We start from the raw sequence: 23,383 nt of genomic DNA on the forward strand, positions 1-23,383 counted from the left end.
TTTTTTATTTTTCCACTTTTAAATTGTTAAAAATTTTATATATTTATTTTTTATGATGTTATTATAATTTTATCATTTGAATTACAAGTTTGCCTTGAGATTGTATAACTTTTATTTTTATTTTTATTTTTTAATATTAAATTATCTTAAAATTGAGTTTTTTAACATACATTTTTTATTTTTATGCGCTGAACAATGTGATCACGTTTTCTTTTATGTATTGATTTTTTTTATTCCTTAAAATACAGTATTTTCCATGAAAATTGTTTTTCCCGACCGCGATTTAGCGCGAGCCATTATCTCGTATTTCTCTGAAAGCTTTAAAAGGAACAAAAAAATGGAAAGAGCAAGGCACAAGACGTCCAGAAGAAGGGAGTAAAAAGAAAAGAGACAGGTAGAAAGAGAGATGAAAAGGGAGCTGGGTTAGATTCTTAAATGAGCAAAGATAGGAGAAAAAGAAAGAGGAAAAGGAGAAATTAAGTGAGAATGAAGAAGGGAGGAAGATAAAAGAAGCAAAAGACAGCAAATAAATCCGAGGGAGGTATGGATGCAGTTTACTGTTTATTGTTTTTTTAATGACATTCTTGAAGTTAGAAATTTTAGATTTTGAAAACCCTTAAACGTGTTATGCTATTGATTAGTCATGGATCAAAAGGGTTTGTTTTGTTTGTTAAACTTGGTTAAGAAATGAAAAAAGATTCGGAGAATAGTTGGTTTGTTTGTTCTTCGAAAGGAAACTGCAGAAAGTTTGGAGAAGGTGATGAACTTTGGTTCTTAAAGTTTATGAAATTATAATCTTGGTAGTTGTAATTTGTAAAGTGACACTTTGGCCCTTAGCGTGGGAATAAGTTTAATGATTGCCATAATGTTTATAAATATATTTCGATCATCAATTACGATTGCTATGGATATGTGTCTGCAATCAAGAAGAAACTGATGTCCAGGAATGGATGATATGTGGAAGTAATTCTCTTAATAAGGTCAGTAAAGTCCTTGTGTCATTTTGGGAGACATGTATTGTACTCAAGATTTGCACATATTGAGGAGCAGGAAACACTTTTTTAACTTTTTGGAGTTTTAGATGAAGATTCATGGCTCAAAGCTTGTGATGAATGGAATATCAGCAAACATGTCAAGTTGGTATTAACAATTTAGGAGTTCGGTAATGGAAGAATTGTACTGATATGTTATTCAAAAACTGCAAAGTTTACATGGCTGGAAATGTTATCGAATCCAGTCTCTTGTTTTATATATATACATGTAGAGGTGGAGGCAGTGAATCTTTATGAGGTGTTTGCAGGCTGTTTGGACTGCTGCATATAGCATTAGTTATAGGACTCGCTAAACTTTGAGTGTAAGGTATTTATGGATGAAAGATAATCGTTTTAACTCAAGTTTACACTCCAAGAGATAGATAGATTCTTGAGCTTCCTAGGAAAAGAAAAACAAGAAGGTTATGTCTGATAGTGAATGGTTTTGTTTAGTTGACAGTTAAGCCTAATTTCGTTGCATTATCATGAATAGGTCTTTAGCCACTGAATTATGATGAATAAGGATATGCTGAACAATAAAGGAGTTGAGTTTTATAGAAGAGCACACACACAGTGTCTCGTAATAAAAATAGAAATGGTGGCTTTAAGTGGTGAGAGGAAAACTTTTAGTTCATGCCTTTTGATTTCATTAACAAGCCCCATCTCAAAATTTAATTATTAAAGATCTAGATTCTATGGAATTTCTGAAGATAACGGGGAGGGTTATTGAATTTAAAAGAAAATCTCAGATGTTTCAGTGGGGAAGCACTTTTTTTACTCTTTTTTTTTTCTTTTTTTTTTTTTTGGGGGGGGGGGGGGTTTGAGGTCCCAACTGATTTTCATGTGCTTATTAGCGAAATGTAATGAAAGGGGTAGGTTCAACAGGCAATAGTAATATTAAACAAATCTTCAATTAAGAAAGACAATAGAGTTATTGTTTTTAAAGGATTCATTTTTCAAATCGCAGGAAGCTTTCACTTTATACTTTTCCATGTTGTTCATAAAATCATGTTCTTTTTTTATATACAATTATTGTTTAAATAAATGTAATAATTTATTTATTTATTTAATATCATTGTTTTATTTAAATAAAACTAAATTTCAATAATGTGGATAATGCACATGGTAAAAATCATTTTCTTTCTTCTTTTTTTTAACTCACAGTTTTCTTTATTCTCACGCTGAGTTAAACCCAACCAAGTCTACCACAGAATTCAAGGAATCATGCCCCCCCCCACCCCAAAATCGCTCTCCAATACAATCAAAGCTGCAATAAACATTTGAATTCTCTCAACATTAACTAGGGTTTGCATCTGCTGTTTATGTTTATGTTCTCTCTAACACTTCCTTCTTCTTTGTAACTAACATTCGTATTTAATTTTCCTGCTTTATTGAACATTGCTTTCATACTTTCCAATTTTGTTGAAGATGATCTTGCTGTGTTTTTTATTTTTTTTTTGCATGTTGAGATGTAATTGGTTGGTGCATTCAATTCCACATTCATAATTAATTCACATCAATAATTTGATTAAAAAACCCATTTTTCTGTGTTTTCAAGATGAATTTGTTAAGCACTTATGTAATTATTTCATTTCCACAGGCAGTTCTGTAGAAAATTGAGGGAGGCTTAGGAAAAGTTGTTGAAATTCTCCAATATGTATGGTCAAGGCAGTTCTAATCCCCAGTCTGGCAGCCAAGGTCCTCAAACACCAATTGCCCCTCCATACTTACACCGTCCACCTCCGCTCTCCCACAGTTTCCAACAAGGCCCTCTACCTCCACGACCTCCTCACACTAGTCAGCCAAGTTTGCCTGGATATCAGCATGTTTCTATGCCCCAACATCTCGCAGTTCAGCAACTTGCACCTGGCAGGACGCCTAACCCGGGTCAGCCTTATTTGCACTCTTCTGCAACCGTTCATGGAAGTGCTCCCATGTCACATGTTTATGCACCTGCGCAGCAAAATTCACAGCATTCTTCCTGTTTAGCATCGGTGCCTTCTCCTCCCCCTCCCTTTGGTTCACACCATCTTGAAATCTCGCCGCCTTATAGAGGTTTGCCTCCTCCACCACCTTCACAAGGTCAGGGGTTTTATAAATCTCCAGTTCATTCGTTGCCAAAACAGCTAGCTGGTGTGCAGGGTCATGTTCCCCCTTCACCTCCCCCACCTTTTCCTCCAACTTCCAGTTTCCTGACTCCTGCTCTCTCTGGGAGTTCTGCTGAGCCTCACGTTGGAAATCCTCAAACGCTTTCCACAGATCCTCCCCCACCCCCACCACCGCCGCCCCTACCACTAACCTCTTCTGCACCATCCATTCCACCTCTGCATAACTCCCACATGATGCCATTATCTGCACCCATGCTAGATGGTTCCATTCCACAATTTTACTCTGATTTTGCTTCCAATTCCTCCAAACCTTCTTGTGATAAATTGGGCCCTACTAGTTCCGCCAATGAAGTCATTCCTCTCAATCAAGGTGGACATAATGTTCTCATGCATGATGACAACTTATATCTGGAAGGTGGAAGTGGTGCTGGGGTGTGTTTTAAATTGGAAGGAAAGACTTTTTCTGAACCCAGTCATTTGATGGATGCAGTTGGATCCCACATGTCTTCTGACTCTGATATGGAGATGGAAGGTTAGTACCTTATTGGTATTTTCTCAGTCTACTTCATAAGGTGTTTGTTTTCTGATGTTTGCTAAGTTAATTATGTTTCTCATATGTCTCTATCCCTCTCTTTGAAGCATTTAAATCTCATAAAACCTATGATCTGTTGTTTATGTTAATTTTTCAATGTTAAAGAGAAAACGAGATGCCTGACTGTTTCTCATTTACATCATGATACTGATGTATGACCAAGATGCAAAATATCTATGATTCTTGTAAATTTGTTGTTTCTCTCCAATTTTTTTTAAAGAAATCTTTCCTTGGTTTTATTTTATTGATTTATTTATTTAAATTCAATCTTAAACTTAAGGTAATTTATCTAGTGGATATGGTTTGCTGTTTGGTTGTCGTATGTCAATGTGACACCAAGCAGCTACTCCCCATGCTATTTTGTCTAGAAGTAATAGATTGGTGCTGTGGATGATGTTTCATTGAAATGCTTGTTAGTTTGTAGATGAAAAGATTTCATGTTGAATGACCTGAACAGATGATCCAATTTGGAGGAGTTTTTGTAATTGTTTATTTTATTTGTATGTACTTTTATGGATGAATCATATTTTGTTTTTGCATTGCGGGTATTAGTTATTCATTCACCTCATCATTTGTTTCTCACTCATTGGCGAGTTGTTTTCAGATGACATTACACAGTCTGACAATGACCAGGCAGTAAATTACCCTGTTGGAGGTCAAACTCATGGTAATCATTTGATAGCTGGAGCATTTGATGTAAGAGAGCAGTTGCATGAACTGCAGAGTTCAGCACAATCTGACGCTTCGGCAATGGTTTTATCTCTCTCTGGCTCCTCAAGGCTGAATAATGGTGAACAAGGTAAATGTTTCACCCACACACTAGTTTTCCCTCCTTGGACAGTCTCTTCCTAATTTTTCTCCTTAGATAACTGGTTTGGATCAATGAACATCAATATCATCATTAGAACAATACAAACGAAGGCAAGGGGATATATTTTGTCCAATGGGATTTTACGAAACACCTAATTGATTGTCAAAATAAAGTATCAATACATCATTATATAGTTTAGAAGTGATATCAGTAGCTTATTTTATGTTATTTAGGGTTTTATCCAGTGTATAAATGAAAAGTATGAAAAAAAGAGAGGAAATTAACCTATATTTTAGGTTTCATTACAAAAAAGCTTATTTTTAGGAATTAATAATTTCCTTTTTTAATTTTACCAATATTGGTCTTTTTCTGAATTAGAAATGGGATTGGATTTACTTATTAGTATTGGTAGTATACTGTAATATTAGCAATGTATTAAGGGTATAATAATAAATCAAAAGTTTTTAAGTAGTTCATGCTTTTATATATATTATGGATTATATATTGCAAAGCTTTAATAGCACATGCCGGTGGTTATATTGAGTTATTTGCTGGCCTGAAACTTTAGAACGTTTATCGTTGTGTGGTTCTCATGTAGATTGCTCATGTTAGTTGTACAGGAATAACTTGTACACCTGTTCCGTGCCTTAAGTTTAGAGTTAATCTTGTTTCCAATTACAGGCTCAAAACTCATCAATTGTTATAACCAATTGACATCTGGGGAGTCAGTTTCTGAAGTTCATAGCCCAGTCATTAATTCTGCAGGAGCTGATGAAAAAAGTTCATCAAGGATCATGTCAGCTGCTGGATGCATCTATTCTGATAAATATTCTGGTGAAGTTTTTAAAGGAAGCAGCCCATTCAAACTTGTTCAAGATTATGCTTCTGAGGATTGCTCAGAAAATACTGAGGAGCCCTGTTTGAAAGATGACATTCCTCAAACTGCCTCAGACTTGGTTACTGTTGGCTCTGAAGATCTGCAGCAGCAACAACCACCCTATGGTTTGGATTGCTCTGCTATTGATAACGTGTATGGTCTATCTGGAAAGGTGGGTTCTTCATCTAGACTCCCACCAGATATTCTGGACTCAAATCAGCCATCTCACCCGCCAGATTTTGGAGCAAAAAATTCAGCTCACCTGAATTCTTATCCAACTAGTTTTGAGCAGCCGCTCAACTCCGGATTCAGTTCTGATGTTGTAAGGCAAGAAAAGGTTCCATCCTGTTCTTGTAAGGATGATCATTCTTCATGTTTGAACCATGCTTCACTTGATGGACAAGGTGTCAGTGTTGGAACAAGACATCCAATACCTTCGCCCAGTTCTGCCAGGGGTGTTGCACAAATTATTCCTAGCTCAGGAGGTGATCAATATGATCCGTTTTTAGACAGCATCGAGCCAACTTCAAACTCATTTAAGAGACTTGATCACATTCAGAAGTGGGAATCCATTGACACTGATGTTATGCCAAGGTTTAGTGCCTCAAACAAATCTTTGGATGTGGAAGAAAACAAGAAAGAAGTTAGAGGCATTGTGGTTTCCACATCTCTTGATAATGAGGAGTTTGGTGAGATTGCAGATGCAGAAGTGGGTGATATTGAGAATCAGAGCCAGAGTACTCCTGTTGTAGTGAATGTGAATATGGGTGATATGGAGATTGATCAGATTAAGTCTCCAAAGAAGAGCAAAAAGAGCAAGGAGTCCAGATCAATGAAGCTCTTTAAGGTTACCCTTGCAGATTTTGTCAAGGACGTTTTAAAGCCATCATGGCGACAGGGTAACATGAGTAAGGAAGCATTTAAGACTATTGTCAAGAAGACGGTTGATAAGGTTGCAGGAGCAATGAAGAGCCATCAAATACCCAAGTCCAAGGCAAAAATAGATCATTACATTGACTCATCGCAACATAAATTAACAAAACTTGTGATGGTAAATCCTTCTTTCTTTTACCTTGAAACTGATATGTGAAAGAGTTTTCTCATGACACAAATACACACACAAACAAGCTCATTTAATAATGGTTTCTATTCAAGTGGCAAAGACAGTTGATATTTATATTTATGGCCTTATGTGTATGAAAACTGAAGCGGCAGATGATTAGAAAGGGTTTCTTTAAGAAATATCACATTTGATGCATGTTATCTAGCACTATGAATCTCACATGATACACATTCAATGATAGGTTTCCCATAACCTCATGGCTCTGCTTATGATTCTACTGATTGAAACATCAATTTCTTACTACCAAAAAAAGTACGATCATGATAGTGGTTATTGTCATTATAGAACTTAGAAGTCATGGGTGGGAAACAGGCATAGATGCGTGCCTGATGCAGCTTGACAACTTTCCACTGAAAGGGAAAGTGCAGAACATGAATTCTTAACCATTAGCCATTTCTATCTAGTAATGTTTTCAGAGGGACCTAGGAGTTAGGATTTGTTGTCGTGTAGTTTTTTTAACTCTCTGCAATGAATTGTACAGTTGTATTTAATTTATCAAGGGAAGGTAGGGTTACACCAACAACCTTCCACAAAAATTGTCCCATACTATTGAAAAATCACATAAAGTGCAGACACAAAATATCATTCCTAGTGATTGAGACCATCATGAATAGTATTTCAAAATATGATTGAAACTTCTTTTTTGCAAATGGACAAGTTCTGGGACACCAAACAGGGAAATTTGTGGGAGTTGCGACTTCAAAAGGATGTTTTATGCATGATTAGATTCTATATGGTCGTTAATTATGCTCTTTTTTTTTTCCTTGGCAATACCATTTTCACATTTTGTTCTGCAGGGTTATGTTGATAAGTATGCCAAAGGGTAAAAGTTGATATCAGCAATGGTTTCTGGTTAAAGATTTTGATTTTGCTTGCTTTCTGGGACTAGTGTCAATGGAGCTGCAGAACAATCTAGAATTGGTTGCAGAGTGCAGAGCTGTGACAATAGATAGGAAAAAAAATGATGGCACAAGTAGATTCCTTGTATTTTGTGAAGTTTGCACCTGCCAAAAAAAAGAACAACATATTAAGGTCCATGACCAGATGAACTCAGTTACAACATATTCCAACTTCAAGGATATTCTTAAAAGCCTCCAAAATGCGCATGTAATGTGCTTTCTTTAAAAGAAATGTTGCATGTATTTTTTGATTTGGAGCTATTTTGTACTTATATTTGATCGATTTGTTTGTTGTGTAATCATTGCAAGGAGTGAGGAAGCCAAATTGGAAGCATAAATATAAAAAACTTTAGATTTAGTAAGAGAAGAAAAATAACTCTGGTGTTAATTTGCATGAGATATTCTTAGGGTCCTGAATCGTCTCCTTGATTTGTCACATATCTTGGAATATGATTTCCTAGTCAACTAGAAAAAATTAATTATCCTTCTATTTTTCGTCCTCAAAGTATTATATCTATGCATGTTTTGGACAACTCCAACGTTTGATGAATAAACAGGTGCTGCAGCGTTAACTTGGACTTCTAATGATAAGACTGATGTACATAATGTTAGCAACATGTGTATATTGTCTTTACGTTCCCTAATCACTATAGAATTGCAGTAAAGGTAATAAGCAAATATTTGACTGCAACCATGAATTATGTGACAGCGATTGGTAACTTTGATTTTTTCATCAATTGAAGCATGATCATAGGTCAAATAAATCTATAACTGTAACCATGCATCTGATTGTTGGTTGCACAGATTTTCACTACTTTATCTGATCCTCCCCACCCCCCACCCGCCCACCCCTTGTTTGCAGCCCTACTGCAACAGAGAGATCATCGAGCAGTCCTTTTCAAGAAATGGAGCAGAAGCATTCTTCAGAGCATGCAGTCAGCAAACCTCTCGCATGTTCATGTTCTCTGTTCTGTGAGTAGAATCTTTCAGTAGAATTGGATTGTTATAGTGAATTGTGAGATTGATGACTTTATTGAATTACAAGAATTGAGACTTATTAATATATTTTGAATGCATGAGATGCTGCTGTTATGTTTCTCTTTATTCCTTCCCTAGAATGGTGATGCATACATGTTTTGATGAGAATTCTGGAACATTTTATTCTTGTAAATCATGTTATAAATGGGTATTTCAATCTTGAATTGCATTGTGACTGGTTGTATGGTCTATTTTCCTTTATGTCTGATAGTTATCTGATATTGTGATGGCTTCCTTAATTTAGTTTCTAATTCATAAAGCGACCTTGATTATTTTTTCAATAAATGCTTCCTACTCAACCTTCGTTTTATGATTCTCACATAAATTGTATTCTTGGTCGAGGAAATATCCTGAGAATTGTGATTGTGCTCGGCCTCAGCGAGATGAAATCAAGTTACACTGGATTATTAATTACTGTATGCTTTGACAATGAAGTGGGATTTCATTTAGGTTTGTTCAATGAAGCCGAGGTTATGAATTTATAGAATGTTTGCTGTAATGAGGTGCGTCATCTCCATTGGAATGCTTTGTTGCTTACCAGTAATACAGAATTTGGCAATCTTTCAACTGCAGTGGAGCTCGTTACGCGAACCCCTTGTTCTTACATCTTACACAGAGGGAAGAAAAAAGAAAACCCTTTGGAGCAATGTGGGAGGGTGGCGATTTTAGGAAGTTTTACATTTGGCCTTTCTCTGTAAATATTTCAGTTAAGAGACCTGTTGGGCATGCATGTGACTTATGAGAGAAATGGCTGCCGGATCTTAGGATCTTGCAAAAAGTAAAATGCAACTGTTGGCTTGCCGTACTGGACATGGAATCAGAAGCTTTTTAGTTTCATATGATTACCCTTCCTTATTTCCTTTCCTTTTCTTTTCTTTTCTTCATTTTTTCTTTTTACTGTGACAGTGTTAGATGTTAATATTATGATGTTACAAGATGGTTTTTGTTACTTTTTTTCTTATTATATTTTAATTATTCTAGAAAAAAATATATTATTGGAAGAGAAATTACATGAAGAGTACGGTAACTTTTGGAAACCATGCAAGAGGAGGAATTGGAATCAAAGTCAACACAAGGGCATTCCAATATTAAAAATGTTTAAGAATAAATAACATTAAGTTATTTTGAGAAAACAAAATTTTTGAAAATGTTTAGGTGAGCATGATAGTGATGCATCAATTATAAAGTTGTTGCTTTTCATGAGAACAAAAGGGGGAGAGGACATATATATATATATATAATGACGAATATAATCACCCAATAATTGAGCCTAGCGGGAGATCTTTCATTACCTTAAAATGACACGGGCACAAGATTTTGTAGGTATAAATCACTATTAGAATAATGAATTTTTTGGGTGTGTATTTTTGTGTGATGAAACTTATTTTCTTGGAGGGTTTTTATAAATAATTTAGATAAATAAATTGTTAGAAAAAATGTAATGACTTATCAAAACCCAAAAAAAAACCGACCTAAGAGATTTCCTAGATAGAAGGATAAGGACTATACAAAGTAAAAAGGAGACTATATAAGCTAACAAGTCCTGATCAACTACTCATCGGGAAGGAATTGCCTGGTCTGACTTTCCTTTATTTCCCTCGAACTACAGAGAGGGAGATTGAAAGAAAAAGATTCTTCCTTTGGAATCTCGCGCACCAACCCAAGAAGAAAAAGTAGACACGAGCAAAACCCACTATTTCTCCTTTTCTAGAGATACTATAAAGAATTAAAGATAAACAACGAAAGGGGTTCTCTTGAAACCCAAAAAGATTCGATCTTTATAGAGAAAAACTCATTCTGATTCTGGTTTTTAACAATGAGTAGAGACGATGATGATCCAGGAGAAAACGGAGATCGGTCAAAGCCACCAATATCATCAGGGCCTTATAAATGCTTGACAGACTTTCACAAAGATCTATTGGCAGGTGCATTCCTGGGAGGGGTAATGCATACAACAGTGGCGCCAATTGAGAGGGCAAAGGTGCTGTTACAAACTCAAGAAAGCAATTTGGCAATTGTAGGGAGTGGACGCAGGAAATTCAAAGGAATGGTTGATTGTATTGTTCGTACAGTTAAAGAAGAAGGGATTCTTTCGCTTTGGAGAGGCAATGGCAGTAGTGTGATTAGACATTACCCTTCTGTTGCTCTTAATTTCTCTCTTAAGGTGAGTAAAGTTGGGTTCTTTTTGGTTTGTGGGTAAGGTGTTTGATGAAATGTGTCCGTGGGAATATGGGGTGGTTTGTTTTTATAGTATTTTGGGTGTTTTTGGTATTTGATGATGGTTCTTGATGTGTGTGTGAAATGTTTGATATATGAGTATATGAATATTGCAACGATTGATTTCACTTCGTGTTAAGTGGAATGTTGTCTTTTATGATTGTAAGGGACGGTTCTTTATTTTAGTTGGTGTTTGTCATGTTGTAATTTTAACAATGTAAAACCTTGAAGTTAGAAAGAAATAGGATTATTTTAACATGGGATGATAGGAATGTTGTCTTTTATGATTGTAAAGGATGGTTCTTTATTTTAGTTGGTGTTTGTCATGCTGTAATTTTAACAACGTAGAATCTTGAAGTTAGAAAGAAATGGGAGGATTATGAACTTGGGCTGATAGGATTTGATGGGAAAGGATCTTTGGAACTGATTGCTGCCAGTAGTGGAATGAGGATTTTAGAGTTTAGGGAAAATCTTGATAACAGAATTTTGGTACAGTTGAATTTGGAGAAATTTTAAGCAATTTTCTAGAAGAAGGATCCTGCTAATTTTAAAAATAAAAGGAGAATGAAATTCATGCATAAGTTGTCAATTGGGAATTGGAAATCAAAATGTTCACCAACTAGAGACTTCCTGGCTATACATTGACTTCATAGATTCATTATGTCATCTAAAATAGTTGGATAGATTTTGAGGTTTTGGTGAATTAACTTGGGATGTATAAATTGGGAGAAGATCCTGGAGTGAGCTTTTGCAAGGAATCAAAGAAACGCTGTTTGGAGAGATAAGGTGGCATGAGCTTTAATTACAGGTGCACTGGTTTTTGCAAGACGGTGAAATGAAGATCCAAGAACTACTATGTTGCAAAAAAGGATAGCAAAGGGAGTTTAATTACAAATAAACTTTAGATATTAACAGGTGTGTTGAATGCATTAAAGGCTGAATAAAACCTCTTACTGATATTTTTAGGTTGGCTTTTGACCTTTTCTTTTCCGCCATTGTAAATTTGTAAAGGCTTGGACATGTTCTTGCAATCTTACGGTAATGCTAAGTTTGCCTAAGCTTTTTCTTAGGACATTCAGACAGCTTAACTGCATACCACACACTACTTTTTTGTTGATTGCAAGATGTGACAAATAGGACTGGTCTATCTTCGCTGGCTGAGATCTTCTCAGAACTTTTAAGATATGGAAAATGCTTCCCCAACTAGAGAGTTCCTGGCTATGCATTTACTCCATAGATTCATTGTGTCATCTAAAATAGTTGGATAGATTTTGAAATTTTGGTGAATTAACTTTGGATTTATAATTTGTGAGAAGATCCTGGGGTGAGCTTTTGCAAGGAATGAAAGAAACACAGTTTAGAGAGATAAGGTGGCATGGGATTTAATTACAGGTCCATTGATTTGTGCAAGATGGTTGAAACAAAGATCCAAGAATTACTATGTTGCACAAAAGGAGAGCAAAAAGAGTTTAATTAAGCACAAACAAACTTTAGATATTAACAGGTGTATTGAATGCATTGGAGGCGGAATAAAACCTCTTACCAATGTTTTTAGGTTGGCTTTTGACCTTTTCTTTTCCACAAATGTAAGCGTTTAAAGGTTTGATCATGCTCTTGCAACCTCATGGTAACACTAAGTTTGCCGAAGGTTCTTCTCAGGACATGCAGATAGCTAAACTGCATACCACTCACTAATTTTTTCTTGATTGCAAGATGTTATAAATAGGATTGGTATATTTTAGCTGGCTGAGTTCTTCCCAGAACTTCTAAGATATGGAAAATGACTTTTTCCTTGAAATAGTATTTTGGTAGCTGGTCTCTTTGAGACATACAATGTCATTATCCATGGCATGAGAAAATTTAATAATGCAATAGAAGATAATAATAGGGATTCTAACTTATTTGGCTGCATAAAAGGAAGTGATCTTTTACTTTGATGATTGATATCAAAGTTTCAAGTGAATTAGGATCATCTCCATTTCGTGTTATGCTGCCATGACCTCATGGTTGTTAATTTCTATTGCAGGATCTCTATAAAAACATCTTGCATAACAGAAACCATCCAAATGGTCCTTTTCTGTCTAGCACACCTGCCAACTTCACTGCGGGTGCTGCAGCTGGCTGTACAACACTGATTTTAATCTACCCGCTTGATATAGCACACACCCGCCTTGCTGCTGACATTGGAAGAACTGATGCTCGGCAATTTCGAGGTATTTTTCATTTCCTGACTACTGTATACAATAAAGATGGGATTCGAGGAGTGTACAGAGGGCTTCCTGCCTCTCTTCAAGGAATGGTAGTTCACAGGAGTCTATATTTTGGTGGGTTTGATACAATGAAGGAGAGTTTGTCTGGAGAAGCAGCTAAACCTGAATTGCCATTGTGGAAGCGTTGGGTGGTGGCTCAGATAGTCACGACATCAGCTGGGTTGATGTCATATCCACTGGATACAGTTCGAAGGCGAATGATGATGCAATCTGGTCTGGAACAACCAATGTATAATAGCACACTTGATTGCTGGAGGAAAATTTATAGGGTAGAGGGGGTGGCTTCTTTCTATCGTGGGGCAGTTTCAAATGTGTTTAGGAGTACTGGTGCTGCTGCCATTTTGGTTTTGTATGATGAGGTCAAGAAGTTCATGAAATGGGGTGGCTTGTAGCAGGAAGTAGTAGTTTTGGTTAGTTTTTCATCTCAACCGAAGGATTGGAGTAAATGAGGCGATACGGTTTATAGAAGGAAAATATTGTGAAATGCAAAAGAGTTCCATACAGCTAAACGATAGCAACCTTACCTTTATTTTTTGTTACCAGTTAAAAAGGTTGAATGTGATTGATACAGATTTTGTATACCTAGTTGATTCTTGGTAATCACCTGTTTTTTTTTTTTTTTTTTTTTTTTTATCGTCAAGTAAATTGGCTGCAGAGGTATATCATCTTGGAGAAGGTGGACTTGGAATACGAAGTACTGAGATTTTCCAGAGCTTTTTTGTTAATTGATTATGGATCTCATGGGCCTAGGTATCCTGTTTTGGGCCTCGGGGCCCTGTTTTAACAAAAATAAAAACTTTATTAGAAAAACACTAGGCCCTTCTCCTGTGCCCCGTTGCAGAAGAGATAATGATAATAAAATTTAAAGTTTTATTCATTTACTTAAAATTAATTTTTTTAAAAAATAAATTTTAGAAAAATGAATTATTTTTTGATATTTAATTGTGTAATGAAAAAAAATTGGAAAATATTTTTTAGTATTTGGTTATGTCATGGAAAATAAGATGAAAAATAATTTTTTAACGTTTTATTTTTCTCAAGTGTATTAAAATAATGAGGAACAAATCTTATAAATTAAAAAGTTGAATGAAAATGAAATTAAAAAAATATATAATTTTATAAATTATCTCAAAAAATAAATAATAATCAAAATAATAGAGATTAAATCTAAAAAATAAAAAAATATAAGATGAAAAAAAATTAAAATAATACTAATAAACATTTCATAAATTATTTCAAATAAAATAAGTCACAATCAAAAGAATAAAGACCAAATTTGATAGATAAAAATTTTTAATAAAAAAAATAATAAGAAAAAAATAAATAATAATTATAAAAATAAGAACTAAAGTTAATATAAAAATTAAATTTTAAGAGATGAAATTGAAAAATAAATATTTAAAACAAAATATATATAAAAATCAAAAGTTTGAGGACCAAATTTGATATAATTAGCAAATAATATGACATTTTTAAATTTTTCACAACTTCTGAAAAGTTTTTTCCGCCTAAATTTTTCAGGAAAACACTTTTCTCAAAACCAAACTAAATTTTTCTTTCACTAGAAAATATTTTTCATTGTTCAACTTTTTTGATGGCAAACAAATACAGGAAAGTTTAGAAAGTAGTTTTCTGAAAACTACTTTCCAGAAAATAAACATAGCCTAAGAAATAATAATAATAAAAAAGTATACATGAAAAAAACAAAACTCGTGCATGCGGGGTAAAAAAACAACCTTGGATGACTTTTCTTTTTTAAAAAATAAAAATATAAAAAAATCATAAAACGAATATCTTGTAAAAATAAATTATCTAAATAAAACTCAATCAATCATTTAAGAAAAATTTTCTTATTGATAATAATTTTTTTATTAGATTCTGATTTTTTTTTTTGGTATTCCGAAGGAAAAAACACAAAAGACAAAAAAAAAATGAACTCGGATAAGTTGATTCAAATACAATGTTGCATATGTGTAATGTTATAATGATTTAAGAAATTATTATCTTTTATCAATAAAATGATACTTTGGTCATCACATAGTATTTTGATCATTAAATCCTAACTAATTTTCAGAGTTTGGATAAAAAGGACTAGTTGTATATAAAAAGATAATATCGTTTTCAATACACTTTATTTAAGATAAATTATATTATTATTTATCTTATTACTAAGGTATTATTTTATTTCTTCTAACCATTGGTCTATCTAATAGTTAAAAATTGATCCACCCCAATAGAATAAACCATAATTTTAGAGGTTAAGTTTAGTCATTTTAAAGTCCAAACATATTTTTGCACTTGTTTCTTTTAATATCTAGAATATATCTCACATCTAAGTTTATAATCCTTGATATTAAAATAAACAAATTGATTTATTGGTGTACTTAAATATAGGTCAAGTTCTCATGGATTTAATAAATTTATTATTAAATCTAAAAATACAAGTAAAGATATGAACAAAATTATTTTCTTCTTGAATTGTTTGGTATATAAAAATGCTAAATTATGCCATGTATTATTTTTTATTTCCTTATGCAAATAAGATTTTTATTTGAGAGACTTGGCCATATAAAAATTTAAAATATAAAGTGTTTTGTTGGTTTTTTTTATAAATTGATTTATTTAATATTAAAAAAACATCTCATATATAAGTCATAATCCAAAATATTAAATAATAAGAAGTAAAATATAGGAAATGTAAAAATTATTGTAAATGGATCCTTTGAAGTCATGATACTAAATTAATTAAAAAACAAGGGCTATGTTTGGCAAATATTAAAAACAGAAAAAAAAAACTACTGAAAAACTAGTAAAGCGTGTTTTTCAAGCAAGCCCTTAGTAAAAAGTTAAAGACTTTGTTTTGAGATTGTATTTGGCAAATACACATTAAAGATAGAAAAATATGTATTTTTCTTTGAAAAATCCTAACCAACCAAACATGCCCTTAACCTTATTGGACTCAGCCACCTAAATTTAAAAGCCCCAAAACCAAACCTATGCATATAAAAGAAAAGAAAAATGATCAAAGAAAGATTCTTGTTTGAATCCATTTAAGAATATAAAGAATAAGTGAAAGAAACTAGAAACTAAATCTAAATTACAAAGTAGATTACACCAAATTGAAAGCTAATAAAGATGAATCATAGCGCATAGAATATAATGATGCGTTGACAAGAAAAACAAACTGAAAATGACTTCAAATCATTACCGATAGTAGAAAACAAACCTAGTCAAGATCAATTTATCCAAAAAAGCAATTAATGGACAAGTTACTGACAGGAACTATCATATACAAGTTCAAGCTTCAATCTAGGTATATCAAGCAAGCCAAAATATCCAATTGTGAGAAGATGAAATCTACATTTCAATGAGCATTCAAGCCCATAAATTATCTAGAAATAACTTAAGCCTAAAACTGACTTAAGAACTCAAAAATGAGATATAACCTATTAAGCCAACCTTCATTATGCTTAAGCTAGCTTACTAAGCTTTAAAAAAAAAAAAAGGTAAATCAAACAAAACAAGAAAATCAAACACATTATTAACAGAAAAATCAAAGATAAATTCTCAATATCTTAAAACACTGTTATATTAGTTTTAACATTTACCTTTTTTTTTCCATCATTTTAAACATATATTACAAATTAACTCCAAATATTAATACATTAAACCAAAACAAATTCAAATGATTAACCTACACTTTGAAACATAAAAAATAACATTCAAACATGTTAATTATATTATATTAACAATCTTAAATCATCAAACCAAAACTATCTTTAACATACATTGTATAATATGCATATTATTTTAAAACATGCCTAGATGCAAAAATATATTAAACATTACTTCTAAACTGAAATGAAATCAATAGAATCAATAACAAAAAATGAAAATGAAAGACATAAAGAAGATGTGTGCCCATTAAACTACATCATCTCACCAAGATTTTAGGTATTTCTTCTTGAATAATACAACTTTTTTTTAAAGGTTTTTTTGCTTCTTCCCCCTTGTTCGCAACTTCTAATCTTTATGAACTTCTTCTTCTATTTTTCTCCTTCCAATTCTCACATAATTTTCTTAGCTTTTTCTTTCTATTTACTCAATAAATCTTCTTTGTTTTATCTTTATTTTCTTTCATCTCTTTTATGCTCTTAAAGACATTCTAATTAAAAACACCTATTTATTTATAACCAAAACAAAACCAAAAGTTGCAAAACCTTTATAACCAAAACAAAACCAAAAGGTGGTTTTGCACATAATAGAAGGTTTATGGAAGATTCCTTATCATCCTTTTCTCTAACCTCCTTAAAAAAGATTTATTTTATCTTTTTATAAGCTCAAACATGTAATTTTTCTTCTTCAGTTATGGCTAACTGAAAGGACTATTTTTACGAGATCATCATGACAAATATGATATAAACATATCATAAGTGAATATGAATCATATTAAAAGGATGCATATCTACTATTAGAAACAAACCTTTTGTGATTTAGAGGTCTAGAACCCCTTATTTATTTATTGAAAGATTGGTCGTTAATCAGTCTGCATCTACTAACATATGAGAGGCTAAGAAGAAACAAGATGGTGTCAATATCATTGAAAAAAATAGAATGTAAATATTTGATGGAAATAGTTGATCCTCGTATGTGAAATGTTTTTTAGTCAAATAATGGTGATTGAAGCCTTTAAGATAGTTAGAGATATCATATTTATGAGATTAAGGTTTAAAACCAACTTCATGTCACCATCCTTGTTGGATGGAATGTGTTGACACCAATTTTTGTTATCAAGATTATGACTACTAAATATTTTCTCTCTCTAATATCATTTTTCAGCGAGTCTCTATTTATCTCTCATTTAGAGATTAAAATTGTTTTTTAAAAAGTTATTTAGGATCAAAATACATATGAGCAACCATCAATTTTATCCTCCTTTTACTTGTTAGTTCTCAAAGCTTTATTTTGATACTTTTATCATAATTTCAAGAAACATTCTATGCAATTAGGCTAGAAAAAGGACACAAAAATAACTTCAAAAGGCTAAAAAAATAAGAAAATAATCTTTTAGACTAGAATGAATTTTGCTTTAAAATAATAATTTGCCTATTATATTTCTCTATGTTGCTCACTTTGGTCCCCTATTATTGAATTTTTCCAATCCTTAATAGAATTTTACAAATAGATCATCAATTTAGCATTTCAAAGTTTCAATTATGTCCTTAATCTTCTAATTTTTGTGAATTATGTTGCGATGTCGTGGTCGCACAAATTAATTACCCTAGCTTAAAACACAACACACAAGATAGTATAGAGCAAGCAAGAGGTCGATCCCACAAGGAAGATTTAGTTCAGATTTTTATGCTATACGTTATGCAATTGGGGGGTTTTGATTTGTGATGATCTAAACTATGGAAGAAATTAAACTAGCAAACAAAATCAATTGAAATCAAAATTTATCAAGAAAACAAACCTTGGTTGCAAGCACACATCCACCAATGGAAATTAGAACCGATCCTTGAAACAAAACTACAATTTATATTCTGAATTTTTATCTTTTCTTAATGTTGATTAATTAACGGATCCGTCGTATAATTAACCCTAACCAACAAATAATCACAATGCCCGCATTAATGATTTAGTTCAATGGCAGCCCTAAGAACTAGATATTTGAGTGTTTTCCCTAAGTTTAATAATGTAGTTCCGCCACAATTATCAAGCTTAGTTGCTTCACAAGTTCATACATCACAACTCCGGTTTTGATATCAAACTTAGCAATAAATTGTTCACAATAATAACTTAGAGTTCCGCTCTAGCAATTATCAACAACAATCATAGAAAATATGCATAGGAAAACAACCATACTTATTCATAATATAAACTGAAAATAAAAGGAAGAATAAATCTCACGGTTCTTGAAATCCGAAAGTTTGTTGTGTCCTTGCAACCAAGAAAAGAGCTTAGCCTTGCATAACCATTGAACAACTACTCTTAAAGAATGAAGAAAGCATGATTTTTTGGGTTTGTAGAGGAGAGAATTTGTGTTTCTTCACTTCTGGATGCTGCCCCTCTTCTCTCCTCTCTCTCTTTCTTTTTATATGCTAAGAAACCCTAGTTCCTAATTTACAAAGTAGTCCTCCCTTAAGTTGACAATTGACATTTAAGTACTTCTATAACTATTTTCCCTAAAAAAAAGAAATAGCCTTGCATGAAATCTTCAAACTCTGACTTAGAGGAGCTAAATTGCTGATATAAAAACTTGGATGACGGTTTAGAAGCTTCGAAACGTAATTTGGACTCATTTCTTCACGAAACCTGATTGCTGGCAGAATTCACTTGTCATCTTTAAAAACTCATATCTCCCTCATATGACATCTTTTTTGGATTAAATTTGGAGCGTTTATAGTCCTTTGAGTCAGGAATCCAAAAAAATTGAGTTTGCATAAATTGGACTTCTATAGCTCCAGATATTGAATTTTGAATAGACAAAGGTCAACAGTGGCAGAATGCGATATTTGACTTTGAAGGATGTGATTTCCATGATCTTCCTCTTTTTATTTTTCTTGCATTGCATTTACAGAAAGGTATGGATGTTATCTTTTTATTGCCACTAGAATCACTTCATTTCGATCTCTAGAACTCACGCTCTGCACAAAACATTGATTGAACGTCAAATCTGCCAATTATCTCCAATTTACTCCTTTTTGCATTTTTCATCCAAAAGTGCCTTCAAAACATTAAATAAAGAATATCAAGGCATTTTACATATAAAACATGGACAAAACATTAGGTAAATATGGGTGAAACTATCGAATAATATGGTTACATCAAATTGATTTAAATTAGGCTTCTAAACTTGATTTTTCTTCAATTAAGTCTTTGATTAAATCCTCAAAACCTATTAGAAGTTTAATTAAGTCCTTAAACTTAATAAACTCTTCCATTTTTTACCCAATTTATTTTCAAACTTAATTTTTATTAAATTAAATCCTTAAATAAGTCAATTCAACCTTGTTAAAAATTTAATTAAGTCCTTAAACTTGATTAATTCTTGCAATTTCGGTCAAGTTTGGATTTCACCTTTAGTTTTCTTTCTATTAAGTCTTTCTTCATCCTTTTTTGTCAAAATATCCCAAAATGGCTATTCTTCTAACATTTTGGTTTGTTGCAGCTCAAAATTTTATCTCCTTGTGTCTTGAAAGTATTTTTAGATTTTAAATTTCTGACTTTTTTTAGATTTTTGAAAAAAAAATGCATGTTTTATAAAATAATTTTGGAGGATCCAAAATTGGGTTATAACAGATAACTTAAACAATGATATATTAGATTAATTCAGGTCAACTTTTCAAATTTATGACCCAAATACAGTCTTTATTGGGTTTAATAATATTTTTTTAATTTAATTATTTGGTAATAAAAAAAATAAAAATCAACTCAAAATCAATCAAATATTGAAGGATAAAATAAAAAAATTCATGGAATTATAAATTCTTTTTTCACCAAATTATATGGTAACATAATATTTTCAAACAATCATAAAAATTAAAAGAAAAAAAATAAAGAACTTAAAACTTTTGCCAAGTTATCATTTCATGAATTTGAAATTATATGGAAACTTTGGAATTCTTGACCTAATATTAAAAAATTAAAAAGAGACAAAAATGTATGTGCAATATTGAAGAGATTTTATGTGTAAAAATAATTTTGCCACATAAGTTTTACACCTATCTTCTTTCGAACTTAGTGTGCTTTTTTATCACTCCTACCTTATTGTTTATCTTTAACACTATTTTTTTTTTTGAAGGAAAAAAACCATATGATACATAGCCTTTTACTCATAATATAACCACCATTTTGATGGTTGAAAAATCAAGGCTTGGGGTTTTTTATATGAAAAATCCATTTCCCCCTATTTTGGCCCCCAAATGCCTCATAAACATCACTAAAACCTTAAAAAGTTATTTTATGATGATAAATAACCTTCAAAATGGTTTAAAAACACAAAATCAAATTGTGAAATGTTTTCTCTTTCAACGTTGATTTATTTTTATAGGCATAATTAAGGTTTAAAACCAACTCCATATCACTTTAATAGTTGAATGGAATGTGTTAACACCAATTTTGGTTATCGAAATCGTAACTACTAAATACTTTCTCTCTCTAATGTAATTTTTAAACGGGTCTTTTTTTAATTCTCATCCAAAAACCAAAATTATTTTTTTAAAATAAAAGTACTTAAGGATCAAAATAAATTTTGGTGCAGCACATGTGGGTAGCCATCAATTTTATCCTCCTTTTACTTGTTGGTTCTCAAACCTTTTAATTTGATCCTTTTATTATAATTTCAAGAATCATTTCATGCCATTAGGCTAGAAAAGTACATAAAAATAACTTTAAAAAGATAGTAAAATAAGAAAGTAATCTTTTGGACTGCAATGATTTTTTCTTCATAATATTATAGTGGTCATTATATTTCTCTATGTTGTTAAATTTGGTCCCCTATCATTGAAATTTTCCAATCCTTAATAGAATTTTATAAATAGTTCATTAATTTAGACCTAGAAAAATGCAACTAAAAAACTTTGAGTAAAAAAATTGCTACCATAATTGTCCTAGGTGTTTAGTATATGTTACGTTATAGTTATAATTATTGACGGCTAACAAATTGATTTTTTAAAACAAAAACAACCAAAGAGGTTTCTATTTATGTTTTCTAATTACAGAATCAAAAATTAAAAAAATTATTTTTTTAAATATTTTTACTGAAAGAAAATATACTATCATTGTTATGATTTTATAAAATCACTTGTTTGATTTTGAATATTCATGACAGTTGATTGTTAATCTTTTTATGTTTTTAAAGATAAAAAAACAGTTGCATGCTCATTCTTCATAGATTGGTTCAGCTAACTCTACAGAAGCAGTGAGTTCTGTCGTCCAACCTTCATAGAAAGGTTTCAAATGATGTTTATTGACCTTGAGTACTTTGCTGGTTTCTAAACTTGTAATTTCAACTGCACCATAAGGAAAAATATTAGAAACAATAAAGGGTCTAATCCAACGAGAGCGCAATTTTCCAGGAAAAAATTTTAAACGCGAATGATAAAGAAAGACTTTGTCTCCAACATGAAATTCCTTTCTTGTAAGCATTCGGTCATGAAGATTCTTAGTCTTTTCTTTGTAAATTCTTGCATTCTCGTAAGCATCATTTCGAATTTCTTCCAACTCTTGCAGTTGCAATTTTCTTGCAATCCCAGCAGCATCATAATCCATGTTGCATTGTTTAATGACCCAAAAAGCTTTGTGTTCAAGCTCCACCGGTAGATGACATGCTTTCCTATAAATCATTCTATAAGGTGACATTCCTATAGGTGATTTATAAGCAGTCCTATAAGTCCAAAGTGCATCTCCAAGGCGTAGACTCCAATCTCGTCGGTTAGGTTGCACTGTTTTCTCCAAAATGGACTTGATTTCTGGATTGGAAATTTCAGCTTGGCCATTCGTTTGCGGATGATATGCTGTGGATGTTCGATGAGTCACATGATATTTGCGTAGCAATGCTTCCATGGAACGATTGCAGAAATGAGTGCCACGATCACTGATGATAGCTTTAGGGATGCCAAACCTATCAAATATGTGAGTCCTGACAAAATCTAAAACAACCTTAGCATCGTTAGTTCGTGTGGCTTTCGCCTCAATCCATTTGGACACATAATCAACAGCAAGAAGAATATAAAGATTTCTAAAAGAAGAAGGAAATGGACCCATAAAGTCAATACCCCAAACATCAAAAATTTAACTTACAAGAATATTTGTTAAAGGCATTTGATTTTTATGAGTGATATTACCTGTTCTTTGGCATTTTTCACATGATTTGCAGAAGTGATATGCATCTTTAAAAATAGAAGGCCAATAGAAACCACTTTCAAGTACCTTGTGGGCTGTTCTTTTTGCTCCAAAATGCCCACCACAAGAATGAGAATGACAAAAAGTGAGAATGGAATGAAATTCATCCTGTGGTACATATCTCCTTACTACTTGATCCACACAAAATTTTCATAAGTAAGGAGTATCCCAAAAATAATATTTAGCATCAGCTCGTAACTTGTCCTTTTGGGATGTAGACAAACCTGGAGGGAATTCTTTGGTGACTAAATAGTTCACCAAATCAGCATACCATGGTCTTGTAGAGGAGTGCAACATATACAACTGTTCATCAGGAAATGTTTCTCTTATTGTTTCAGTTGGAATATCATCGGTCCTCAGTCGACTCAAGTGATCAACCACATGGTTTTCAGCACCTTTTTTGTCTTTGATCTCAAGATCGAATTCTTGTAAAAGCAAGATCCACCTAATCAGTCTTGGTTTAGACTCCTTCTTCTTCAAAAGATACCTGAGAGCTGCATGGTCAGTAAAA

At 32.4% G+C, this 23,383-nt stretch overlaps 2 protein-coding genes across 8 annotated transcripts; both read left to right on the forward strand.

The window, feature by feature from the left end:
- The first annotated feature begins 250 nt into the window (after nucleotides 1-250).
- On the forward strand, nucleotides 251-9,344 carry LOC105116830 (uncharacterized). Of its 7 annotated transcripts, none has more exons than XM_011014312.1 (6): nucleotides 251-541; nucleotides 2,632-3,671; nucleotides 4,336-4,530; nucleotides 5,224-6,470; nucleotides 8,304-8,413; nucleotides 9,053-9,344. In XM_011014312.1, exons 2-6 carry the CDS (start codon nucleotides 2,687-2,689, stop codon nucleotides 9,219-9,221), a joined length of 2,706 nt encoding a protein of 901 aa, XP_011012614.1. In that variant the 5' UTR covers nucleotides 251-541; nucleotides 2,632-2,686; the 3' UTR covers nucleotides 9,222-9,344. The 7 variants fall into 7 exon arrangements, 4 of the variants coding, with proteins under 4 accessions (XP_011012614.1, XP_011012617.1, XP_011012618.1 ...); XR_840609.1 differs by having other exon boundaries at nucleotides 252-541; nucleotides 8,318-8,929; nucleotides 9,053-9,334; XR_840610.1 differs by lacking the exon at nucleotides 9,053-9,344 and adding an exon at nucleotides 7,340-7,649 and having other exon boundaries at nucleotides 252-541; nucleotides 8,318-8,404.
- Nucleotides 9,345-9,936: 592 nt separating this feature from the next.
- On the forward strand, nucleotides 9,937-13,582 carry LOC105116831 (probable ADP,ATP carrier protein At5g56450). Its single transcript, XM_011014317.1, has 2 exons — nucleotides 9,937-10,643; nucleotides 12,723-13,582. The coding sequence occupies exons 1-2, from the start codon at nucleotides 10,296-10,298 to the stop codon at nucleotides 13,356-13,358; spliced, it is 984 nt and encodes a 327-aa protein (XP_011012619.1). The 5' UTR covers nucleotides 9,937-10,295; the 3' UTR covers nucleotides 13,359-13,582.
- Nucleotides 13,583-23,383: the final 9,801 nt, after the last annotated feature.

This window comes from Populus euphratica, unplaced genomic scaffold (assembly GCF_000495115.2).
Source record: "Populus euphratica unplaced genomic scaffold, PopEup_1.0 scaffold1071.1, whole genome shotgun sequence".
Classification (NCBI taxonomy): domain Eukaryota; kingdom Viridiplantae; phylum Streptophyta; class Magnoliopsida; order Malpighiales; family Salicaceae; genus Populus; species Populus euphratica.